The 22969-nt window shown below is 36.1% G+C and overlaps 1 protein-coding gene across 1 annotated transcript in view; it reads right to left on the reverse strand.

The window, feature by feature from the left end:
* Positions 1 to 21581, reverse strand: part of LOC149847219 (Vacuolar protein sorting 55 (VPS55) family protein) — a 41983-nt gene extending 20402 nt beyond the window's left edge. The window contains exon 1 of the mRNA XM_089996874.1: positions 21518 to 21581. Within this exon, the coding sequence (XP_089853000.1) occupies positions 21518 to 21550 (33 nt within the window). The 5' untranslated portion in view covers positions 21551 to 21581. The remainder of the gene's footprint in view (positions 1 to 21517) is intronic.
* Between the last annotated feature and the right edge of the window lie 1388 nt (positions 21582 to 22969).

Raw genomic sequence — 22969 nt, forward strand, 5'->3', positions numbered from 1 at the left:
TTTCTCTTTTTTCTTTTCTTTATTTGTAAATGAACTACTCAACACGTGTTGACTAGTCAAACATAAGAGTTGTTGGGGTCCCAACAGCTCTATTTTGAGTCGTTGGGTCTCCAACAACTCTCTATGGAGTCCTCCTCCTTTGTGTATAAATATGGGGCAAAGCCCCCACATTATGCATGCTTGTTGGATAAAGGTTATCAATAAAATATTATTTATTTTAGCCTCTTGTTCTTGCCCCTTGTATAATTGTTTAGTTATACACTGTCGATCCCAAGCCCAGATAAAGGAGGAGGGTTGCGGAAACTTAGTCACACCCTATGAATATGAACCAATATGAGAATTTCGTTGGGGCGTTCCCTACTGAGCGACGCGTTGTACTCTATAGGCCCGGAGGCAGTGATAAATGGACAAGGGTTGCTAGGTCGTCGCCGAGAAGCGACGCATCACACCGACGCCCGGGTGTGGTGTCAAATAGGCAAGGGTTCCCTCACTTTGTTAGACGGGTGGGGGGTAAAGAAGATAGTTCAAGACCATAAAATTAGGTTAGCCACTAGGAACATAGGGTCTTTAACTGGTAAATCGGTAGAGTTAGTAGATGTTATGTGTAGGAGAAAGATGGATATTTTATGTCTACAAGAAACCAAATGGGTAAGTGAGAAAGCAAAAGTGATAGAACCTTGGGATATAAGATTTGGTATACAGGAATAAATAGGAATAGGAATGGAGTAGGGATTGTTATTAGTCGTAAGTTTATAGATAATGCAGTTGAGGTCCGTAGGAAGGGTGATAGGATTGAAAGTTTTCCTTTGCACCTGTATTGAGAAAAAGAAGAGAGAGAGAGAGAGAAATCGATTGCGGCTGTCACGATTTCAGTAAAAATGAAATCGTGACCTAAACTTGTGTATTTAAGTTTACATTACAATATGGGTCCGGGTTTGGTGTATCCAGACCCGATAAATGCAAAAGGGTTACATGGTCTTTACATGGATCGGGTCAGATCCTTTGCACCTTTTTCACCCCCCCTCAAGTTGATCATGGTTTTGGACCATGAACAACTTGCTTTTAAGCATCCAAAAGTGATCCTTGGTTAACCCTTTGGTAAATATGTTTGCAACCTGTCTTTCAGTGCTGACAAACTCAGGCTCAATCTCTTTTTCTTCAACCTTCTGTCTCACAAAGTATTGGTCGATCTCAATGTGCTTGGCACGACTGTGATGTACTGGATTGAATGACATGTTGATAGCACTTTGATTGTCACAGAGCAAGGTAGTGTGAAAGATCTTTTCTCCTACTTCAATTAGAAGATGTCTGATCCATGTGACTTCGGTAGTGGCAGCAGCCATGGATCTATATTCAGCCTCAGTGCTTGATCTAGCGATAGCTTTTTGTTTTCTACTGCTCCAAGAGACTAAATTTCTTCCAATGAAGGCACAATATCCTGATGTAGATCTTCGTTCGTCAGGATCTCCTGCCCAGTCTGCATCACAATATACAGTAATTTTATGCTCGTCTTGGCCATATGACTGTGGTAAATATATCTCCATCATGAGCGCTAAGTTTTTTATGAAGTACACTCGGAGTTCCTAGAGGTTTGCAGTCTTTCATGCCTGCCTTGCTGAGAACATCTACGGTGTACTTGTGTTGAGTGAGTGTCAAGCCATGAGCTTGGTTATCAACTTCTATACCAAGGAAATAGCGTAGAACTCCAAGATCTTTCATTTTGAACCTTTGACCTAATAAGTCTTTTATTTCTTGGATGTGGTCCGCAGAGTTTCATGTGATGATAATATCATCGACATAAATTAATAATAGAGTGGTCATAGGCGAGCTTTTAAAAATAAATAATGAGTGGTCCAGCATGGAACGTGAAAATCCATGTTTTTGAATCTCTAGCGAGAAACAATCAAACCAAGAGCGAGATGCTTGCTTAAGGCCGTAGATGGCTCTTTTTAGCTTGCATACATGGGTTTTACAATTTTGTTCTTGATATCTAGGGGGTTGTTCCATGTATACTTCCTCCTTCAAATTCTCATGTAAGAATGCATTTTTTACATCAAGCTGACTCAACTTCCATCCATGTTCAACAGCCAAGGAAATGATAATTTGAATCGTTCTCATTCTTACAACCGGACTAAAAGTCTCATCATAGTCTTGCCATGCTTCTTTAGTGAATCCTTTTGCTACAAGCCTTGCCTTATATCGTTCAATGGTTTCATCTGGCTTGTACTTGATTTTGTAGACCCATTTGCATCTGACAACATTTTTGTCAGGTGGTCTAGGAACAACTTCCCATGTTCCACATTCATGCAAGGCTTGCATTTCATCATTCATGGCTTCTACCCATTTCATAGAAGCGGTTGCCTGATAATACATGATGGACTCTTCGTCCTTATTAATGGCAGTTAAAAACAGTTGAAGATCTAAGGAGAAGTTGTTATAACTAACCCACCTGTCAATAGGATGTCGTATGCGGTTTGATTTTCTAGCTGCAAGAGTATGAGAAGGAGTAGGATTGGTGACTGAGACATGATCTGAATGGCTTGATGTTGTCGGTCTCTGTCTAGAATAGACAATGCCTTTGTATCTGCCCGATACTTCATCTGCATTCTGTGACCCCGACGTCCCAGTGTTCTCAAACACCTCTTCTTCTTGTTGCACGCAATTTGAGGAACATGCTTCATTGGAGCCAGCAAAAAGTTCTGAGCTCAGCCAAGGATAGTAAATTTCAATTGACATATTCGTTGTGTCAGCTCCGTGATCAAAATTTTGTTCATCAAAGACAGCATTTCTTGAGGTTCTGATGCGTTTGTTGGTGGGATCATAACACCTATATCCTTTGTAGTCATCTGCATATCCCACAAATCTGCACTTTTGGGCCTTGTCTTGAAACTTGTTTCTCAGGGACTGATCGATATGCACATAGCAGACACATCCAAAAACACGCAGATCATAATAACTAGGATGAGTTCCAAAAAGACAGTGATAAGGAGACTTATTTTCCAGAATAACCATAGGCAGTCTATTTATCACATGCACGGCAGAATGGAAAGCTTCTGTCCATAGGTTGATGGGAAGATTGTTGTCATGAAGCATACTCATGGCACTTTCAACGATATGCCTGTGTTTTCGTTCAACAATTCCATTTTGTTGAGGGGTGTGAGAACAGGACACCATTCTTCCTATTCCGTTATTTTGAAGAAAATAAATAAAATCACGGGATGAGAATTCCCCACCTCCATCACATTGGAAAAATTGAATGGACTCAGAAAATTGATTTTTGACAAGGGAAAGGAAATTTTGAAACAAAGAGAAGATTTCCGACTTATTTTTTATGAAATATATCCAAGTGTATCGAGAATAGTTATCAACAAATATTAGATAGTATTTGCTCCCAGATCCAGAAGCAATTGGGGCGGGTCCCCATACATCAGAACAGATTATCTCAAAAGGTTTTGAAGTTCTCTTATTAATGAAATGAAAAGGCAATACATGACTCTTGCAGGAAAGACAACTGGAACATTTGTGACTGTTCTCATCCCTATTGAGACTTTCTTTTGGAATGAGATTATTAGATACAAGTTTCTCAATAAAATTACTCCCACAATGTGCTAATCGACTATGTCATAAGAATGGCTTATTACATTCAGAAATACTAAAAACATTAGCAGAAGAGGATGAACACGACTCTAATGAAGGCTTTGAATTCAGGTGGACAGGGCGAACAACACAACAAGGAGCTTCTTCAAAGACATACATATTGCCTCGTCTCTTTCCTTCGGCGAATGTTTCCCTCGTACGTAGGTCCTTGACCTGCACAGAGAAGGGAGTGAATTCAACTGAAGCATTATTATCATCAATAAGTTTGGAAACAGAGACAATATTTTTCTTAATGCCAAGAGCATGAAGAACGTCAGAAAGAGTAAGAGTGGAATATGACATGGGAATGACAGTTTTTCCAACATGAGAAACAGGATGGTGGGATCCATCTCCAGTGACAATCTTACTTTTTCCAAAATAAGGAATGGGATTAGAAATCTTACCTGCATCACCTGTCACATGAGTCGCTGCCCCTAAGTCGACAAACCAAGTGCCTTCATCACTCTGCTTCAATTTCAACTCTGACAAGGCAGATATCAGCAGATCTTTAATCTCTCCACTATTTGAGAACTTCCTTTTGTTTTCTGTCTGTGGACCCTTTCCTTTATTCTCTGGATTATGCCAACAATTCGCCTTGATATGCCCATTTTTGTTACAAAGGAAGCAAGTATGAATGGATCTTGATCTCTGTGCATGAGCTAACATATTTGGAGTGGGAAGCAGACCACGCCCTCCGTGTCCACTTCGCCCTTGTCCTCCTCGTCCTCGTCCTCTACCATAAGTCACTCATGTGGCAAAAACTTTCTGAGAATTTGTGTGAATGTGAGATTCCTCAGAGAACCCTTTCAGAGTCATCTCATACTGAATCAATTTTACTCGCAACTCATCAAAGGTAGGAAGGGCAGGGAGACACAATAGTGAAGTGACGATCATATTATAGTCGGATCCCAATCCACTCAGAGTCTGTTATACCATATCACTGTCACTCACCGCGCATCCTATAACTGCAAGTTGGTCTGTGATAGTATTCATCTTGTTCAGATATTCTATGATGGTCATGGAATCTTTTCTCAGCATCTGAAATTCCCTCTTGAGAAAAACCATTCTCGCTTGCGAAACTTGTGAATATGTTTGAACCGATTTTTCCCAAAGTTGCAGAGCAGTACAATTGTCGGGAATTGCAACAAAAACCTCTTGGGACAAGGTAGAAGTGATATATGCAACCACTGACTGATCTTTCCTTTCCCAGTTGAGGTACTCTAAATTCTTGACATACACAATTGAACTTACTCCTTTGTCGTCTTTTTCCTCTCTCGTAACAAATTCGAGTGGAGCGGGAGTGGTTCCATCAAGGCGACCTAAGAGACCTTGACTCCTTATAAAAGGAATGATTTGTCTCTTCCAAATCAAGAAGTTTGAGGTAGTTAACTTTTCAGAAACAAGTTGAGTGAGAAAACTTGAAGAAAGATTAGATGAAGAAGAATGAAGATCCATAAAGAAAAGAGTTTTAACAATAAAAGGAACCCTTTTTTTTGTTACCAGAGTATTCACAGAGTGCTCAGTCTGCAGCCAGAGAGGTTTGCTGATCGTCTTTTTTTTTTTGACAATTGAGTAACTCAAAGATTGGCGACCAGAGGTTGTCCGAAGAAGGACTGAATTTTCTCTTCTACCTTCTGTAAGGTTGGATATTTAAGCAATGAAAAAAAAATCAGACTGTATTTTTAATGTGGATTCCACTCGTAACAGTCAAAAGAAATATGATACGAGAAAGGATAAATGAGAGCAAAAGGAATGAGAGTCGAATCAATGCTGGACAGCAAAAAAGGTTTAGAATCCCAGATTTGATGTCGCAGGTCTGCCCGAAATGCACGATCAGACCTGGATATCCAGCCCAGTAGAAGAAGGGATACGCAGAAAAAAAAAAAAGGTTTGAATAAAGAATGAAGTGTAGGTTGGGTTATAATTTGACCTTAGTGTTTCACGTGGAACAGGAGATTCACGTGAAACGAGCTTTTCCCTTTCTTTGATGTACAGGGTTTTCGTGAACCAGATTCACGTGAACTCTTCGTGAAAAGAAAAGACTGGGAAAACAGAAAAGGGAGAAACGAGAGATGGAGATTGGGAATGGAGGTAGAGAAAGAAGAAATCTGAAGGAGAAAAGAAGATGAGAGATGAACGAATCCTCAAACCTTTGATCTGTCGCACCTTTGGAATCTTCTTCAACCCCTAGATGGATCTATGCTCTGATACCATGAAAGTTTTCCTTTGCACCTATATTGAGAAAGAGAAGAGAAAGAGAGAGAGAGAGAGAAATTGATTGCGGCTGTCACGATTTCAGTAAAAATGAAATCATGACCTAAACTTGTGTATTTAAGTTTACATTACAGTATGGGTCCGGTTCTGGTGTCTCCAGAACCGATAAATGCAAAAGGGTTACATGGTTTTTACATGGATCGGGTCGGATCCTTTGCACCTTTTTCAAGGATTTTACTTATTAAATTAGTATTAGGTACGGATATTATTAATATTATTAGTGTTTATGCACCTCAAGTAGGTTTAGATGATTCCATTAAGCATCAATTTTTGGAAGATTTAGATATAGTAGTACAAGAGATATCTTATGAAAAAAAGCTTTTCATCGGCGGTGACCTTAATGGACATGTAGGCATTAGTAGGGATGGATTTGAGAGTATCCATGGAGGCTATGGTACAGGAGAAAGAAACGAAAGTGAAGAAAGGATTTTAGATTTTGGTTTGTCCTATGATATGATCTTTGCAAACACTTGGTTTAGGAAGAGTGAGTCTCACCTAGTAACATTTAAAAGTGGGGTTAATACGAGTCAGATAGATTTTTTCCTACTTAGAAAGAGAGATAGGGGTTGTTGCATCGATTGTAAGGTTATACCGAGAGAAAGTGTAGATACACAACTTAGAGTCTTAATTTTAGATTTTAGAATTAGAAAATGTCGCAAAAGGGATAAACATAGGATAGATCCTAGAATTAAATGTTGGGCACTGAAAGGAGCTAAACAAAGAATGTTTGTAGAGCAGGTAATTAAGGAAGTTGATTGGTGTCTCGAGGAAGATTCAGAATCAATGTGGAATAAGATAGCGGGTGACATGAGAAAGATGGCTAAGGAGGTATTGGGTGAGTATAAAGGCGGTGCACCGCTAGGTAAGGATACATCATAGTGGAACGAGGATGTCAAATTAGCTATTAATGCTAAAAGAGAGTGTTATAGAAATCTAAGTAAGAGTCGTGATAATGAAAATTTGGAGAAGTATATGATAGCAAAGAAGGAAGCTAAAAAAGTAATTTGAAATGCGAGGGATAAGGTATATAAGGAAGTTTATGACAAGTTGGATATCAAAAGGGCGAAAAGGATATTTATAGGCTTGCAAAGATGAGAGATAGGAAATCGAGGGATCTGAGTATGGTTAGATGTATCAAAGATGAAACGCAAAGGGTTTTAGTCAAAGATGAGGAGATTAAGGAGAGATGGAAAGATTATTTTGATAAGCTATTTAATGGAAGTCATGCTCAGGATCTTGGAGACTTCTTCATTCCTTTTCATGAGATGAATCGTGACTTCATGCGAGAGATTCAAAAGAAAAAAATTGCAGAGGCTTTGAAGAAAATGAAATCAAGAAGGGCAGTTGGCCCAGATGGTATAACTATCGAGGCTTGGAAATGCTTGGGTAAGAAAGGTTTAGAATGGTTGACAAATCTTTTTAACAAGATTTGGCGGACAAATAAAATGCCTAATGAGTGGAGGAAGAGTACTTTGGTGCCTCTATATATGAATAAGGGTGATATACAAGATTGCACAAACTATCGTGGTATAAAACTCATGAGTCATACTATGAAACTTTGGGAGAAGGTGATTGAGTATAGGTTGAGGAAGGTTGTCATGATATCGGAGAATCAATTTGGTTTTATGCCTGGAAGATCAACTATGGAAGTTATACATCTTCTTAGACAACTTATTGAGAGATATAGAGAGATGAACAAAGATTTGCATATGGTTTTTATTGATTTAGAAAAGGCATATGATATAGTACCTAGGGATGTTCTCTGGTGGACAATGATGAAGAAAGGTGTTTCTCTAAAGTACATTAGTATAATTAAAAATATGTACAAAGGAGTAGTAACCAATGTCCGCACTTGTGGAGGGGTGACAACCAATTTTCCTATAACAGTTGGGTTACATCAAGCATCTGCATTAAGCCCTTTCCTATTTGCTATAGTGATGGATGAGCTTACGAGATCAATTCAAGAAAATGTGCAGTAGTGTATGTTGCTTGTTGATGATATTGTTTTGATTGATAAGTCTAGAACTAGGGTTAATGCCAAGTTAGAATTATGGAGACAGACATTGGAAGGAAGAGGTTTGAAGTTGAGTAAGAGTAAGACAGAATATATGGAATGTTAGTTTAGTAAGCAACGAAGTAGTGATGGGAGTGTAGTGAAGATTGGTGAGCAAGAAATATCGATGGATGTCTGTTTCAAATATTTGGGATCTATCATTAAAAAGTATGGAGAAATTGATGGAGATGTAAATCATAGGATAAAGGTTGGGTGGATGAAATGAAAAAAGTACAACTGGAGTGTTGTGCGATCGTAGAATGCCATTGCGGTTGAAGGGAAAGTTTTATAAGACGACAATTAGGCCCGCTTTACTATATGGTACGGAATGTTGGACTGCCAAGAGACATCATATTCAAAAAATGAGTGTAGCTGAGATGCGTATGCTTAGATGGATGTGTGGAAATACAATAAAAGATAAGATTCGAAACGAGGAGATATGTAAGAAGGTAGGCTTTGCATCCATTGAAAATAAGATGAGAGAGAATCGTTTATGGTGGTTTGGGCATATTCGGCGAAGGCCTAATGATGCTCCAGTTAGAAGGATGGAGAAATGGAAAAATATATTAGTTAAAAGAGCGACTGGGGTAGGCCTAAGAAGACTTGGATGGAGATGATAGGAAAGGATATGAATGCTTTGAACCTCACCGAGGACATGGCATTGGATAGAAATGATTGGAGGAGAAGGATTCATATGGAAGACCCAGAATGATTTTCTTTTTTGGTTCATATCGCTGACCCCAATTGTTTTGGGATGAAGACGTAGTTGTTGTAGTTTTTGTTGTTGTTCTTGCCCCTTGTGTGGGTTTTGTGAGTGAGCTTATTTGTGGCTGTTGGTGTGTCCACTTTTAGCATTGTGGTGGATATTGTTAGAGGTTTTCATTTTTTTACATGGTATCAAAGCAAGGTTCGCTCTTGACTCTTAAGGATTCCGTATTTCCTCGTTTTTCATGCTCCTTGAAGAAAGAAAGAATTTTTTGGTGATTCAAGTGTTCATATATTCGTGGTGGTGTGCTCATACTACTACTCTCTCCTTTCTCGTCTATTATCTTTCTTTTTTCTTCTCTTTCACTAGGGGTGACAATGAGAAAGTCATCATTGTACCCATGAAACTCAAGGATACTAATTTTGTAATGTGGTCTTCAATAATGAAGTGCCACATATGAGAAAAAGGATTATGGAGATTAATTGATAGTTCCGATCCGAAACCTGAACTAGTCCTCACAAAGGTAGAGAACGAAAAAGAGGTGCCTCTTGCAGATGGTGAGAAGACTAAGGTACTATCTAAGTCACACAGACTCGGCTAGGGAGGTGTTGCATCCGAGTCGACACGCCCCGACACGGGTGCTGACACGGGTGCGGCTTCGGACTCGGCCTGGACTCGGTCAGCGTCGAGTCGGACTCGGTCAACGCCGAGTCGGACTCGGTCAACGCCGAGTCGGACTCGGTCAACGCCGAGTCGGACTCGGTCAACGCCGAGTCGGACTCGGTCAACGAGTCGAGGCCGAGTTCGTCCACATTTTGGACTCGGTCAACTTTGACTAAGTCCAAAAATATCCATTTGTCCCTAAAAATGATTTTTTTTTATATTTTTTATTTAAAATATATATAAAGAGTCACAGTGCACAGTCACAGTGCACAGTGCTGCAGTCACAGACTGTGACTGTGAGACTGTGTTGTGTCTGTGCACTTTTTTAAAAATTAATAATAATAACTGTGTTGTGTCTGTGCACTTTTTTAAAAAATAATAATTATATATATATAGTAGAGTCCCCGTGTCCAAAAAATTTAAAATTGCGCCGCACCCGTGCCGCACCCGCACCCATGTGACATAGGGTACTATCCACTTGTGGAAAAGTAGAAAGAGTGAAGAATGGGGCATGCCAAGATCATGTCTTGGTAAATCAATAGCGTGGATATTAAAAAATGCCCTAGTCTCGCAAAATTTGAGCATGCAACAAAGCTTGAGAATACCTTAAGAATATGTACTCTCTTACGGATATTGCTTATGTGTGCAATCTTCAAAATAAAGTTCGAACAATAACTCAAAAGACAAGTATTAGGGAATACTACAATGAATTATCAGAACTTTGGGAAGAATTATCTATTATTGAGCCTAAGTGGCATTGCGCAAAAGATATAGAGCTTCGGCAAAAACAACATGATGCAGAACATTTCTATAAATTTATAAATGGCTTGAGACCAGAGTTTGAAAGCACCAAATCGGCTCTTCTTTATAGAGGAAAAGTACACACTATTGTTGATACTATTAAAGAATTGAGTATGGAAGAAAATAGGCTAAGAGGGCACTCCTTGAAAAATGAAAGTGACTCCGTTTTGGTCATCTCTAGACCAAGAAACTACATTAGTAATATCGTGTATTTTTTCATGAACTTCAAATTCAAAAAATATGATTTTTATATTATATATTTAATTAAATTGATAAAAATCATGGAAAAATATAGCATTTTATAGGTGACGTCAATTGGGTCTAGGCGTGACCCAGAGCTTACTAACAAGACCTAGTTGAGCCAATTATGATTTGAGAAAATTTTTCATTTTTAACCTTTAAATTCGAGTGAAATTCAAGTGAAATTCAAGTGAAATTCAAGCAAAATTTGAAGGCGAAATTAAGGCATGAACACCGTTAGATGCGCCTCAAAATACTGATCGCGTTGGCAGCCGGTTTTTTCGAAATCGGATTACGGTTGGCCCAAAAATCGCATTTTTCAAAAATGACTCGCCTCTATTTTTGAATTTTTCTGGATTGGGTCAGACTGGATCTGTTTTGTTTGATCCAAGTTAATATGGATTTAGACCCAGTCCAGGATCCATATTAACTAGGATCTGGTTTAGGCAGGATCCATATGGATTTGGATATGAATTTGAATCTTGAATCCATATCTAGATCAAAAATCCATCCAGGGCCAATTTAAAATTTTAAAATCAACTTAAAATTTAAATTAGATGAGGTACAGTTCTACCCCACGAGACTTCTAGAGGAGAGCAACACCCTCTAGAATATTCTTTAGATATTAAATTAAATAAAATAATTAAATTTAATATCTAAAGAATATTCTAAAGGGTGTTGCCCTCCTCTAGATAAAATAAAAAATAAATAAATAAAATAAAATAAAATAAAATAAAATAATTAAATTAATTAATTATTTGGGATGAAGGCATAGTTGTTGTTGTTTGTTGTAATTAAATTAATTGATTAATTAAAAGGGTAATCTAGGAGATAATGTAGAGTTCTACATGGAGTAGAACTCTACTTAATTAGGCCTTATCTAGAGGAGATGTCACCCTCAAGATTAATCCAAATTAGAAAATAATAAAAAAAGAAGATAAAATATTAAACAAATAATATAAAAGAGGGTAGATCTCTCCCTCTCTCTAGAACTCGTGTTCTAGAGAGAGAGCTAGAGGAAAAAATAAAGGAAAACTGCAAAATCGTGTGAGGAGAGAGAGAAAAAGAAAGAAAGAAAAAAGAGAAAAGAAAGAAAAGAGAGAAAAGAAAAGAAAGAAAAAAAATAGTTTTTCCACACACCCATTTTTTTCTCCGATCTTTTCCGCACTCCGATCAAGGTACGTGTTTCTCTCTAAGTTCTTAAGGGAAAAAATATGTTAAATCGATTCATGTATAGGTATTAGAGAGAAAAAGGAAAATTTGATTTCAAAACAATATATATTTATGTATACATTGATCATATTGTTGAACATGTGCATACGACCCTTGTGTGATGAATTTTTGGCATGTTTCTGAAAGATATCATATGGTTGAGATTTTTTTATTCATGCTTATCGTATATATATACACTTTGTTCAGAACTGATAATTTCTTGACATGCATATGGTTAATAAATGGGTTTTATTGTTCCAGATTTATATTTGATGCATACAGACAGATCTACCGATTTTCATATAGTGATAAATCTGGACAGATCTGCCAAGTGCATGGGTTGACAAATCTGATCTAGATTTGCCGATTTTCTCAAGTGTGCAAATCTGAAAGGTTGGGTGCTTTGTTTCTGATCAGACTTACAGAGTTTTATTTGTGTGCAAATTTGATCAGACTTGCCAAGTTTCACTATGTGCACATCTGATCAGACATGTCGATTATTATGATATGTAAATCTGATCAATCTGTCCAGTTTTATGATATGCAAATCTGGTCAGACTTGCCAATTTCTTTTTGTATGCAAATCTGATCAGATCTAACAAGCTTTTATATATATGCAAGCTTTTTATGTATGCAAATCTGATCAAACTTCCCAAGCTTTTCTTAAAACTGTTTTTCAGGCTCGGATGCTCAGTAATGTCCTGACTAACTGGCTGGAGACTGCGAGCCTTGTATGACTAGTTTTTGGTTTCTGACATGTTGCCTCTATTGAGATAGACGATTTTTCTGTCTAAACTATTTGATATTAAATATTGAATTAATAAAGTTTGATTTATTCTTCATTTGATTCAATGGGCAGTTGGGTTTGTGGGTTGGTATATTAAATCTGAGGCCCCGGATCCTTGGGCTAATTTCCGTAATTGTTTTAAAAAATAATAATAATTTCACTATTTTTACGAGGGTCAGTTGGGGTCGTTACAACATGCGCCCCTACAAGCCACCTCATTGGAAACAAAGAAATGGGCATGATAACAAGTCTTACTGGAAACAAGGCAATGATTATGACAGAAAAAAAATTCTTATAACTGTCATGAACTCGAGCACACTAAACCTTAATGCCCAAAGTTTAAAAGAAGGTGGCTTCAGTTGGCTCTTAACAAGAGACTAATAATGCACATGTATCAATGTCACAACTTATGAAAATTCTCCAACCGCTTCTCAAAGGGGTATCTTCTTCAAATGAAGCCTCAATTGGAGTAGCAATTTCTTGGCTTCTTGATTTTGGTGATTCCTTTTATATGACTTCAAATAGTAAAATTTTATAAGAATGTCATATCAACTCAAGCAAGTCAAATGTTTTTGCATTCGATGGTACATCTCTTGAAATAGAAGGACTAGAGAATTTTGAAAAGTTTTAACAAAACTCTAAAAAATTTACCATTCCAAAAGTTAGATATATTCCAAGTTAAATTTAAATCTCTTATCAGTTTGACCATGGATATAATGTAATCTCTTCTGATGGTTGTTGGGTATAGGATCACCACTTGGGGAAGCTAATTGGGAAAGACCATAAAGAAGGAGGTCTCTACTGCATATAATGTTAGGAAATCAAAGTTGGATTTATGGCATAAACGACTTGGTCATCCTAATGTATCCAAAATTCAACACTTTCCACAACAACAACTATGCCTTCATCCCAAAAAAATTGGGGTCGGCAATATGAACCAAAAAAGAAAATCATTCTGGGTCTTCCACATGAATCATTTTCCTCCAATCATTTCTATCCAATGTCATGTCCTCAGTGAGGTTCAAAGCATTCATATCCTTTCCTATCATCTCCATACATGTCTTCCTAGGCCTACCCCGACCTCTTTTAACTAATATATTTTCTCATTTCTCCATCCTTCTAACTGGAGCATCATTAGGCCTTCGCCGAATATGTCCAAACCACCGTAAATGATTCTTTCTCATCTTATTTTTAATGGGTACAATGTCTACCTTCTTACGTATCTCCTCGTTTCGAATCTTATCTTTTATTGTATTTTCACACATCCATCTAAGCATACGCATCTCAACTACACTCATTTTTTGAATATGATGTTTCTTGGCAGCCCAACATTTCGTACCATATAATAAAGTGGGCCTAATAGTCGTCCTATAAAACTTTCCCTTCAACCGCAATGGCATTCTACGATCGCACAACACTCCAGTTGCACTTTTCCATTTCATCCACCCAACCTTTATCCTATGATTTACATCTCCATCAATGATAGATCCCAAATATTTGAAACAATCATCCACCGGTATTTCTTCCTCACCAAGCTTCACTACACTCTCATTACTACTTCGTTGCTTACTAAACCGACATTCCATATATTTTGTCTTACTCTTACTCAACTTAAAACCTCTTGCTTCCAATGTCTGTCTCCATAATTCTAACTTAGCATTAACCCCAACTCTAGACTCATCAATCAAAATAATATCAGCAAACAACATACACCATGGCATATTTTCTTGAATTGATCTCGTAAGCTCATCCATCACTATAGCAAAATTCAACACTTTCCAAAATTTTAAAAATTTTGTAACTGAAAATTTTACATGTAAAGATTGTATTCTTGGTAAAATGAAGAGATTATCGTTTCATGAAAAAACTTTTTTTTCTTCTAGAATGCTTGAGCTAATACATTTAGATGTTTAGGAACAACACCAGTTATATCAAAGGGTGGATATGCATACTATGTGATTTTTGTTGATGATTTTTCTAGGTATACTTGGATCTACTTTTTCAAACATAAATAATAAGATGTCACATTTTTAAATAATTCACAACTTGGTCAAAAATAAGTTTGAAAATGATATTTTTTTATTTTTCATACAAATTTAGGGGGAGAATTTTTATCAAAGGAATTTAAAGATTATCTAAATTTGCATGGTATCACACATCAAAGATCTTGCCCCCATACACCACAACAAAATGGTTTGGCTAAACAAAAACCTAAACATACTATGGAAACAACCAGAACTCTATTAATAACAAATCAAGTGTCAAAAGAATTTTAGGCTGAAGCAGCTCTCTCTCCAATAGAATGCATTCTTCTTCTTTGCAAAATATAACATCAGTTGAAAAACTCTTTAAAGTATCTCCCACTCCTTAAAGTATCTCCTGGTTATGCTAGACTAATTATTTTTAGGTGCAAATATTTTGTTTTTACTAATAGAAATGATAAACTCTTCCCTCGTGTTATTCCTTGTACCTTCTTGGGTTATGCAAATAACCAAAAAGGCTATAGGTGTTTTGATCTTAAAAATAAAAAATTATATGTTTCACATAATGTGACCTTAGAAAAAAAAGTTTCTTTGACTTTGAAAAGGCGAAGGAAATAGATGAGTATTCTTTTTTATTTGATTTACGTTCAAGTCATGAAAAATGTGATTATAAATGTGACCTGAATAGTGGTCTTGATATAATAGATGAATGTGATTTTGATAATGGTCATGATGATATAATTACTTAAGAAAAACCTCATAGGAACAAAAACTATTTACAATATTCTAGGCATAGGGACCTTAACCAACCATGTGCACTGGAGAAATATGGTGACTGAAGTTTATATTAGAAGGTCATCTAGGATTTCCAAACCACCTGGAAAGTTTGTCTTATAATTCTTTTTCTCCAAAATATAAGGCATTCATTCATTGCATTAATTCATTTATACGTGGAACCTTCAACCTATACTCCAGCTAAAAAAACATTTTGAATGGATAGAAGCCATGATAATAGAGTTTGAAGCTTTAGAAATGGCTAATACTTGGATCATTCAAGATATTCCAAAAGGAAAGAAACCTAATAGGTTGTAGGTGGGTATATAAGATTGAAACAAAGAGTGATGGAACTCTTGAAAGATATAAAGATTAGTTGTCAAGGGCTATTCACAAGAATATGGCATAGATTACAAGAAAACTTTTGCTCTAGTCGCTAGAACGACCATTGTTAGAACTTTAGTAGCATTAACCTCTGTTCGAAATGGCCTATATTTCAAATGGATGTTAAAAATATTTTTTTAATAAAAACTTAGTTGAAGAAGTTTACATGGCAGCACCATCAGGTATAAGTGTTCATAAGGGTAAAGCACTTCGTTTGGAAAAGGCTCTTTATGGACTTAAACAAGTATCAAAAGCTTGGTATGATCGGTTTAATCGAGTTATTCTTGATATTGGATTTAAAACTTGTTTGACAGACACTACACTGTTTGTTAAGATTTTTTAGGCAGGTATTATTATTATTATTCTCTATGTGGACAACATGATCATCAATGGAGGAGATAAATAGAGAGTTGAAAATATTAAAAAACTTCTCATCAAACATTTTGAAATGATTGATTTAGGCTTCTTAAAATATTTCTTAGGAATCGAAATTGCTTACTCTCCTAGAGGATATTTATTATCTCAGTCTAAATTTGCTTTTGACCTGTCACATAGGGTGCGAATACGGCGATGTGGCACTTTTAAAAAACTTGGGTGCTGGGGTGCAGGGAGTGTGTGTGTGTATATATATATATATATATATATATATATTATAACAGTTTTAAGTTATCACTATGTGTATTTGTGTGCATTTATGTATTTATATATATAATATAGATAAAAATGGACTTGATTAGGGTTAACTGAATCTACTTTTGGATAGAAATGGACCTCAGTGTGGTTAACTTCACCTAACACAAAGGAAGTGTCCAAGTGTCGCACCTGCAGTGCAGGTGTGGTGCCCTGTTAGAAGAGTCCATGTGACATAGCTTCTGACATTGTTTTTAGGTTTGGCATCACAGATGATAAGAGAGTTGATACCCCTGAGATTGCCAACACCAAGATGCGAATTGATGATTACAAACTTTTACTTACTCTTGGAGCACTCTCTTATCTTTTAATTACTATACCTGATATAACTCACATACACACAGCTAGTCAATTTCAGCACGCTCCCACTTCTATTCACATGGGACCAGTTTTGCGTATTATTAGATATATTCAGACTTCTCTTTCTCGAGGCCTCTTTTTGTCTGCTTCATCTTCTTTAGATTTAATTGATTATACTGATGTTGAATGGGGAGGTGATCCCAGTAACAAACACTCAACTATGGGCTTTTGTGTTTTCTTAGGTGAATCTCTGATTTCGTGGCAATGCAACGATAAAGGTTGAATATCGGACCATGACAAGTATAATGATAGAGGTAATCTAGCTCGGAAGGTTGTTGGGTGATATGGGAGTTCAAGTGACAAGAGCCTCCCGCACGTATTGTGACAACAAGAATGCGATCTACATTGCCAGCAATCGTACTTTTTATGAACGTACTATACATATCAAAATGAATTGTCACTATGTTCGAGAGGAGTTTCTACATGAGACCATTGATCTGACTCATGTTACATCAGAATACCAGTTAGCAGATTTCTTTACCAAACCTCTCGTTGCTTCCCGTTTTCAATTTCGATTATTACACCGTAAGTTTAAGGGAGAGTGTTAAAATTGTACATATATATTTTTATTTATTTATATATATTTATATAAATATATATTTTCCTCTTTTTTTCTCTTTTTTTCTTTATTTGTAATTAAACTAGTCAACACATGTTGACTAGTCAAACATAAGAGTTGTTGGGGTCCCAACAACTCTATTTTGAGTCGTTGGGTCTCCAACGACTCTCTATGGAGTCCTTTATATATAAATATGGGGCAAAGCCCCAACATTATGTATGCTTCTTGCGTAAAGGTTATCAATAAAATATTATTTATTTTAGCCTCTTGTTTTTGCCCCTTCTATGGCTTTTGTGAGTGAGCCAATTTGTGGCTTTTGGTGTGTCAACTTTTAGCATTGTGGTGGATCTTGTTGGAGACTTTCATTTCTTTACAACTTGTTCATATTCGAGCCTAAGCCCACGTAAGAATTGAAAAAAATGTTCTTTTTCTATTTCCTCCCTTTTTAGTTCATCTTCATTGGCGACCCACTTGGGTTCAAGAAAAGATAATTCATCTCATAAGGGACTAAGAATACTAAAGTAATCACGAACACTCATGTCCCCTTGTTTGATGGTACGTATTTTTTCTTATAAAAAAAATTGATTTGCAAGGTCTTTTTGTGTACACGTACCTTTAATAAAAAAACATGCCTCATTAGCCCTTCGAAACTTAACAATATTGGTACATATTTTGAACTCAACATTGTTCATAAACCATACAAGAATTTTTGCATGTTTACTTTCTCAACCTTCTATCTTGGATTGATGGTCTTCAATGGCATTTATGCAAACATTTCCTTTTAATGTTTTTTCTTGACCTTCTTCCAACTTAGGAAATTTGACTTAAGGTTCCGGAATAAAGCCCATCACATATCCCCAAAGCTTCTTGCCTTTAAAGTTATTTTTCATGGTAGATGCCCACATCATGTAATTGGTATCATTTAACTTGAAAGAGAGATCAATCTTTTGATTATTCTCCATTTTGGCTTAGTAGAAGAGAAAAGAAAGATTATGGAAGAACACGGAAGAGCCTCCTCCACTTGAGTTACAGCAACCACCACGATCCGCAATTCAGAATCTTTCAATGGTCACTTTTCAAGAGACCAAGAGCACTATGGCTCTGATACCATGTAATGAAGTATACGAAATTACAAGAATAAAGTGCAAAAGCACATACAAGTCCAAGAGTGGACAATTACAAAGGCACAATACAAGCACAAAAGTGTATAAGCAAAAGTCCACTAAGAAACAATACAAAGAGCCAACAAAGGGCAACACGATCAAGTAAAAGAATAGGATATTATTAATAATATGCTTACAAAGCATTGAAAAATATAGGGAAAACACCTCCCCTATTTATATACAACAATGAGGGAGACCATTGGGAGCGCCCTTCATAGAGACGTTGGGGAGCTCCCAACGGTCAAATTTATGACCGTTGGGGCCCCTAATGGTATGGAAAAACAAAAAACAAAAAAAGAAAAAGTAAAAAAAAGGATAAGAAAATAAAGAAAAGGAAAATATAGCTGTTTCTAATAAACAGCTATAATTACATGTGAAAATACTAAAATGCCCCCTGTCGGGCAAACTATTACAATACAGATTATATATATACATATATATTTTAACATTAGGTTGTGAGTTATGTTTAGTATTGAGACCGGGAATTTTATCATGTTTCTTTTTTATCAGCTAGAATTTTAAATGCAACGCCGCCATGTTACGTGCTTATGGTCTTTTCAAGTTCAAAGTATTATACAGTTGTGATTTGATCACTTGTTTGTGTAATATATGATGATCCTTATTGATTATGAATTTGGATTCATTGGATTATATAAAGCATTAGCTCAAGCTTTTTTTAAATTAATTTATTTTTTTGTTATCTACCTCCATATTTGTGTTTTTATATGTAATTGTAATTGATTGATTGCTTGTTTTCATAACTGTTTATTTCTGTTTATTTATGCTTTATATGTAAATTATAATTGATTCTTTGTTTCTAAAACTCTGAGTTTTTAGTCTTTTCTTATATGAATTTTTGCAATTGAGGCTTACGCTTTACACCTTGAGGCTTACGCCCACTTTGGTTTTGGTGGAGCGTCTCACTATGCCTCAACACTTTTCACAACATTGCTCCTAATAAAAGGAGTTATTTGCCTCTTCCAAGTTAAAAGTTAGAATTATTTAATTTTTCAGAAACCAAATGTAGTAGGAAGTTAAAGGAAAGGGACGGTTGAGAAATTGAATCCATAAAAGATATGAAACGAAGGAAATACTTAATCAATCACATCAATGCAAACAAAGTTGGCACGTCAATGCAAAGAAAGCTGGACCGACCTTTTTTTCTGGTCGGTAAACCAGGTAGATAGAAAGAGTCACGTATTCTTCATAAACCCACAGTTCCTGATATAAAATATCCTTTTTCTTTTTTCTTTTTTTTTAATATTGAAGACCAAATAGTGACGTGATGATCAAGAGGAAATAAGCAAATCAGATTTTCTGTAATCTGGTTTCAGATCTGAAATTCTGAATAAGAAATTGCTTTAAGACAGATTTCAGATCTGTAAAGTAAAAACAACAGGGTAGGAATTTAAAAGAAACAAGAAAATCTCAAGGGTGTAACGTCAAAACAAGAAAAACACGAAACAAATATTGAAGTCAATGAAGAACAAGTAATATATGCTTAATCATATGACAATAGCGTAAAGAAGATTGTGAACGAAAAATAACAGGATAATGGAAGAAAACGAGGAAGAAGAAGAAAGAGATGAAAAACTTGGAAAAGCAAGGTATGAAACCCAAGATCTCTTAGAACGTACCTTAATGGATCAAATCAATCTTCCGCTCTGATACCATAATAAATATGGCAACTCTCAATGTCCAAAACATTTTCAAGAAGTAGGAGGAAAAAAGAAAAACAGGGGTTGTTGAACCGATTCCCAATGAGGAACCGTGAGATAGGATGCTTTTATTTATAGAGTATGAGATACAGTCATTTTTTTACAACAATACCTATGTCACATAGGTGCAGGTGCGGCGATGCGGCACTTTAAAAAAACTTGGGTGCGGGTATATATATATATATATATATATATATATATATATATATATATATATATATATATATATATATATATATATATATATATATATATATATATATATATATATATATATATATATATATATATATATATATGTTTTTTTTTGCCCTAATCCCCAGCTCAGACCCTTTCATCATTTCTTTTTTCGGATCCAGGTCTAGACATTTATGGCCTTGGGTGCGCGGCTTGACCGCACCGGGTGCCACACCCGAGTCGCGTCGACACGGGTGCAGCACCCTATCGGCCTAATCCCTGTGACATACAACAATACATATTTCCTTATGCAATAAGGAAACTTAAATACAAAAGTGCATTTCCTTATACAAGAGGGAAACTGAATAATAAAGGAAAAAGCAATTATAAGCAAACCACACAAACTAGGAAACGTGATCTCCTATTCACGCTGAATCTGAATCTGGATCTGGATCCAATATCCAGAGCCAGCTAACGTTATCTCTTGATATCTTTTGGGTGGACTGACAAGCTGAGGACAGTTCAGGGTTACCGGAAGCACCATACCATATGGGGATGCGTGCTTCCCCGAAGCACATTTTGAAAGCGTGAAACATGGGGTTTCTAAAACGTACAGGGAAGCGCCAAAAATTTGGGAAGCGCGCTTCCCATTTAGGGGAAGCTCACTTCCTCTTACTTTTTCATTCTTTTTCTGTGTTTTTTTTCTTACTTTTTTTCTTTTTTCGCTTCCCCCTCGCTTCCTAGGTTGCTTCTAGTTCGCTTCCGGTTCGCTTCTAAATCGTCCCACGCTTCTCACTTCCTAAAATTTTGGAAATGCCTCACTTCCCGCTTCCACTTCCCGAATTGCTTCACGCTCCTGCTACCCCGATTGGCAACTCTAGGATAGTTCCTTATGGGATCTGAACACAACAGCCTATGATTGAGACACTGCAACTCAACCGATCCATCTATCACATTAGACCCAATTGGAAAATTGCATACCCTACATAAAATCTCATTTTCAACTGCATCGAATTTAAGCCATAATAGAGTACATGAAATCATTTTCTATTGAAAATTACTTCACTAGGTCAGCAAAAGAGTGCCAAAAGAGCATCCATTTTTTTTTTTTTTGCCAGAAAACTAAAACATTTAGATCATGAGGTAATACATTTGAATAAATTCATCAGCTGAAATTAAGCTCAAACATGTTTCTGTAAGCAGGTAAGGATGAAATTCCTAGGCAAAGAATTCTATAATAAGCAGTTTCTGTATAAAACGAGAATAAATTTTATCATGATATGTGCACCAAAGCAAACAAAACCAGAGGTTGCAAGTACTACAAAGTACAAACTATACCAATATTTGCAAAAGAATGCTTGCAGAAAACATAAATGCAAGTCCAGCAAGCCTGCATAATAGGACAACATAAGAAGAAAATCAAATGCAAAATTTGTTAAAGATCAGAAACAGAAAAACTTAAATAGAAGAAAAAAAATAAAAAGTAACAATTGGGCTTACACTAGAAGATACACAATCGAGAAATCACGAACCACAAGATGACATTGCAAGGAAAAAAAATGAAAACAAGTTAGTAAGGACGAAAAATATACTATAAGCAAGCATCCACATCTAAAAGAAATCGATAACAGAAGGGATCAATCCATTGCTGTAAAGTTTTTTATTGCAATTAGTGGAAATATAACTTTTTGTGTAACATTTTTGCTGTAAACATATATCATCCTCATGTGGCATTTATTGTGATTTGAATGTGCACAATAAGCTTATGTTCCAGAAGGAAAAATCCAATTCCACATAAGCCAGATAAAATAATCGGACCATATTCTAAGATTCTCAGCATCAAATTATATTGGCCATAAGTATAATTTGGGAGTCCATCTCAAGATCCCTGAAATAGTAATCCTAATCATAAAAACAGTGATGCTAATCTCAAGTTCTTAATGTCAGATTATATACATGCTCATCACCATCATCATCATTTGAGAGGGACTATTTTGCGGTTTCTAGCAACTTCTCACAAATATATAACAGGGAAAGCAGCTCCTCCCAGATAGTTGCAACGAAACATTCTGCAACATTGGCATAATGTAGTAGGAAGTAGTAAACTAAAATTGTTATGACACCTGAAGTACAATACAAAGAATTTAAGAGTTGAATGTTACAGCATACACACAAAATTTCTTCCCAATTTCAAGTTCACACTTGGTTACAGCATGCAGAGAATTTCCCCAGAGGTGCATACTTGCATGCATGCGAGCAAGCAAGCGTGGCTCACATCTATCTAGTAATGAAAAGTGTCATTTCTTTTGCAGAAAACATATGAAGAAAACTTTTGACAAAAATACATGTGTCAAACATATGAAAACTTTTCTTGTTAAACTTTAAGATTCTCTTTTTTGAGTTTTTTAACTAAATTAGCTTCATTAAAAAATGAACTTCCTAAATCTAAAGGAAATGTCTTATCATTTTAAAGGTCCCAAATAAATCAAAATATACTTGCAGCTGCCTCATTGTATTAATTAGAAAAAAAGTGCAAACGGAAGCAATTCCGAGCCATTCAAGCATGTTGACCTATTTCTGTAGTTCAATAAGGTAAATGATTGGTCAAAGAGTTACCAGAACAATTTGATTACAAACTAAATACCTTAATTTTGTTCATTTACGTAAAGGTGCACATTCTAGGTGCATATTCTAGAACAGTTGGGTGCCTTTGGTTTTCCACAGGAACCACTTTCTCCTGAGAAACAGACTAAACCAGTCTTGCACTTCATCTGAACAGTGCAGCAAGGA

The sequence above is a fragment of the Nuphar pumila genome, chromosome 2 (assembly GCF_984573655.1).
Source record: "Nuphar pumila chromosome 2, dmNupPumi1.hap1.1, whole genome shotgun sequence".
Classification (NCBI taxonomy): Eukaryota; Viridiplantae; Streptophyta; class Magnoliopsida; order Nymphaeales; family Nymphaeaceae; genus Nuphar; species Nuphar pumila.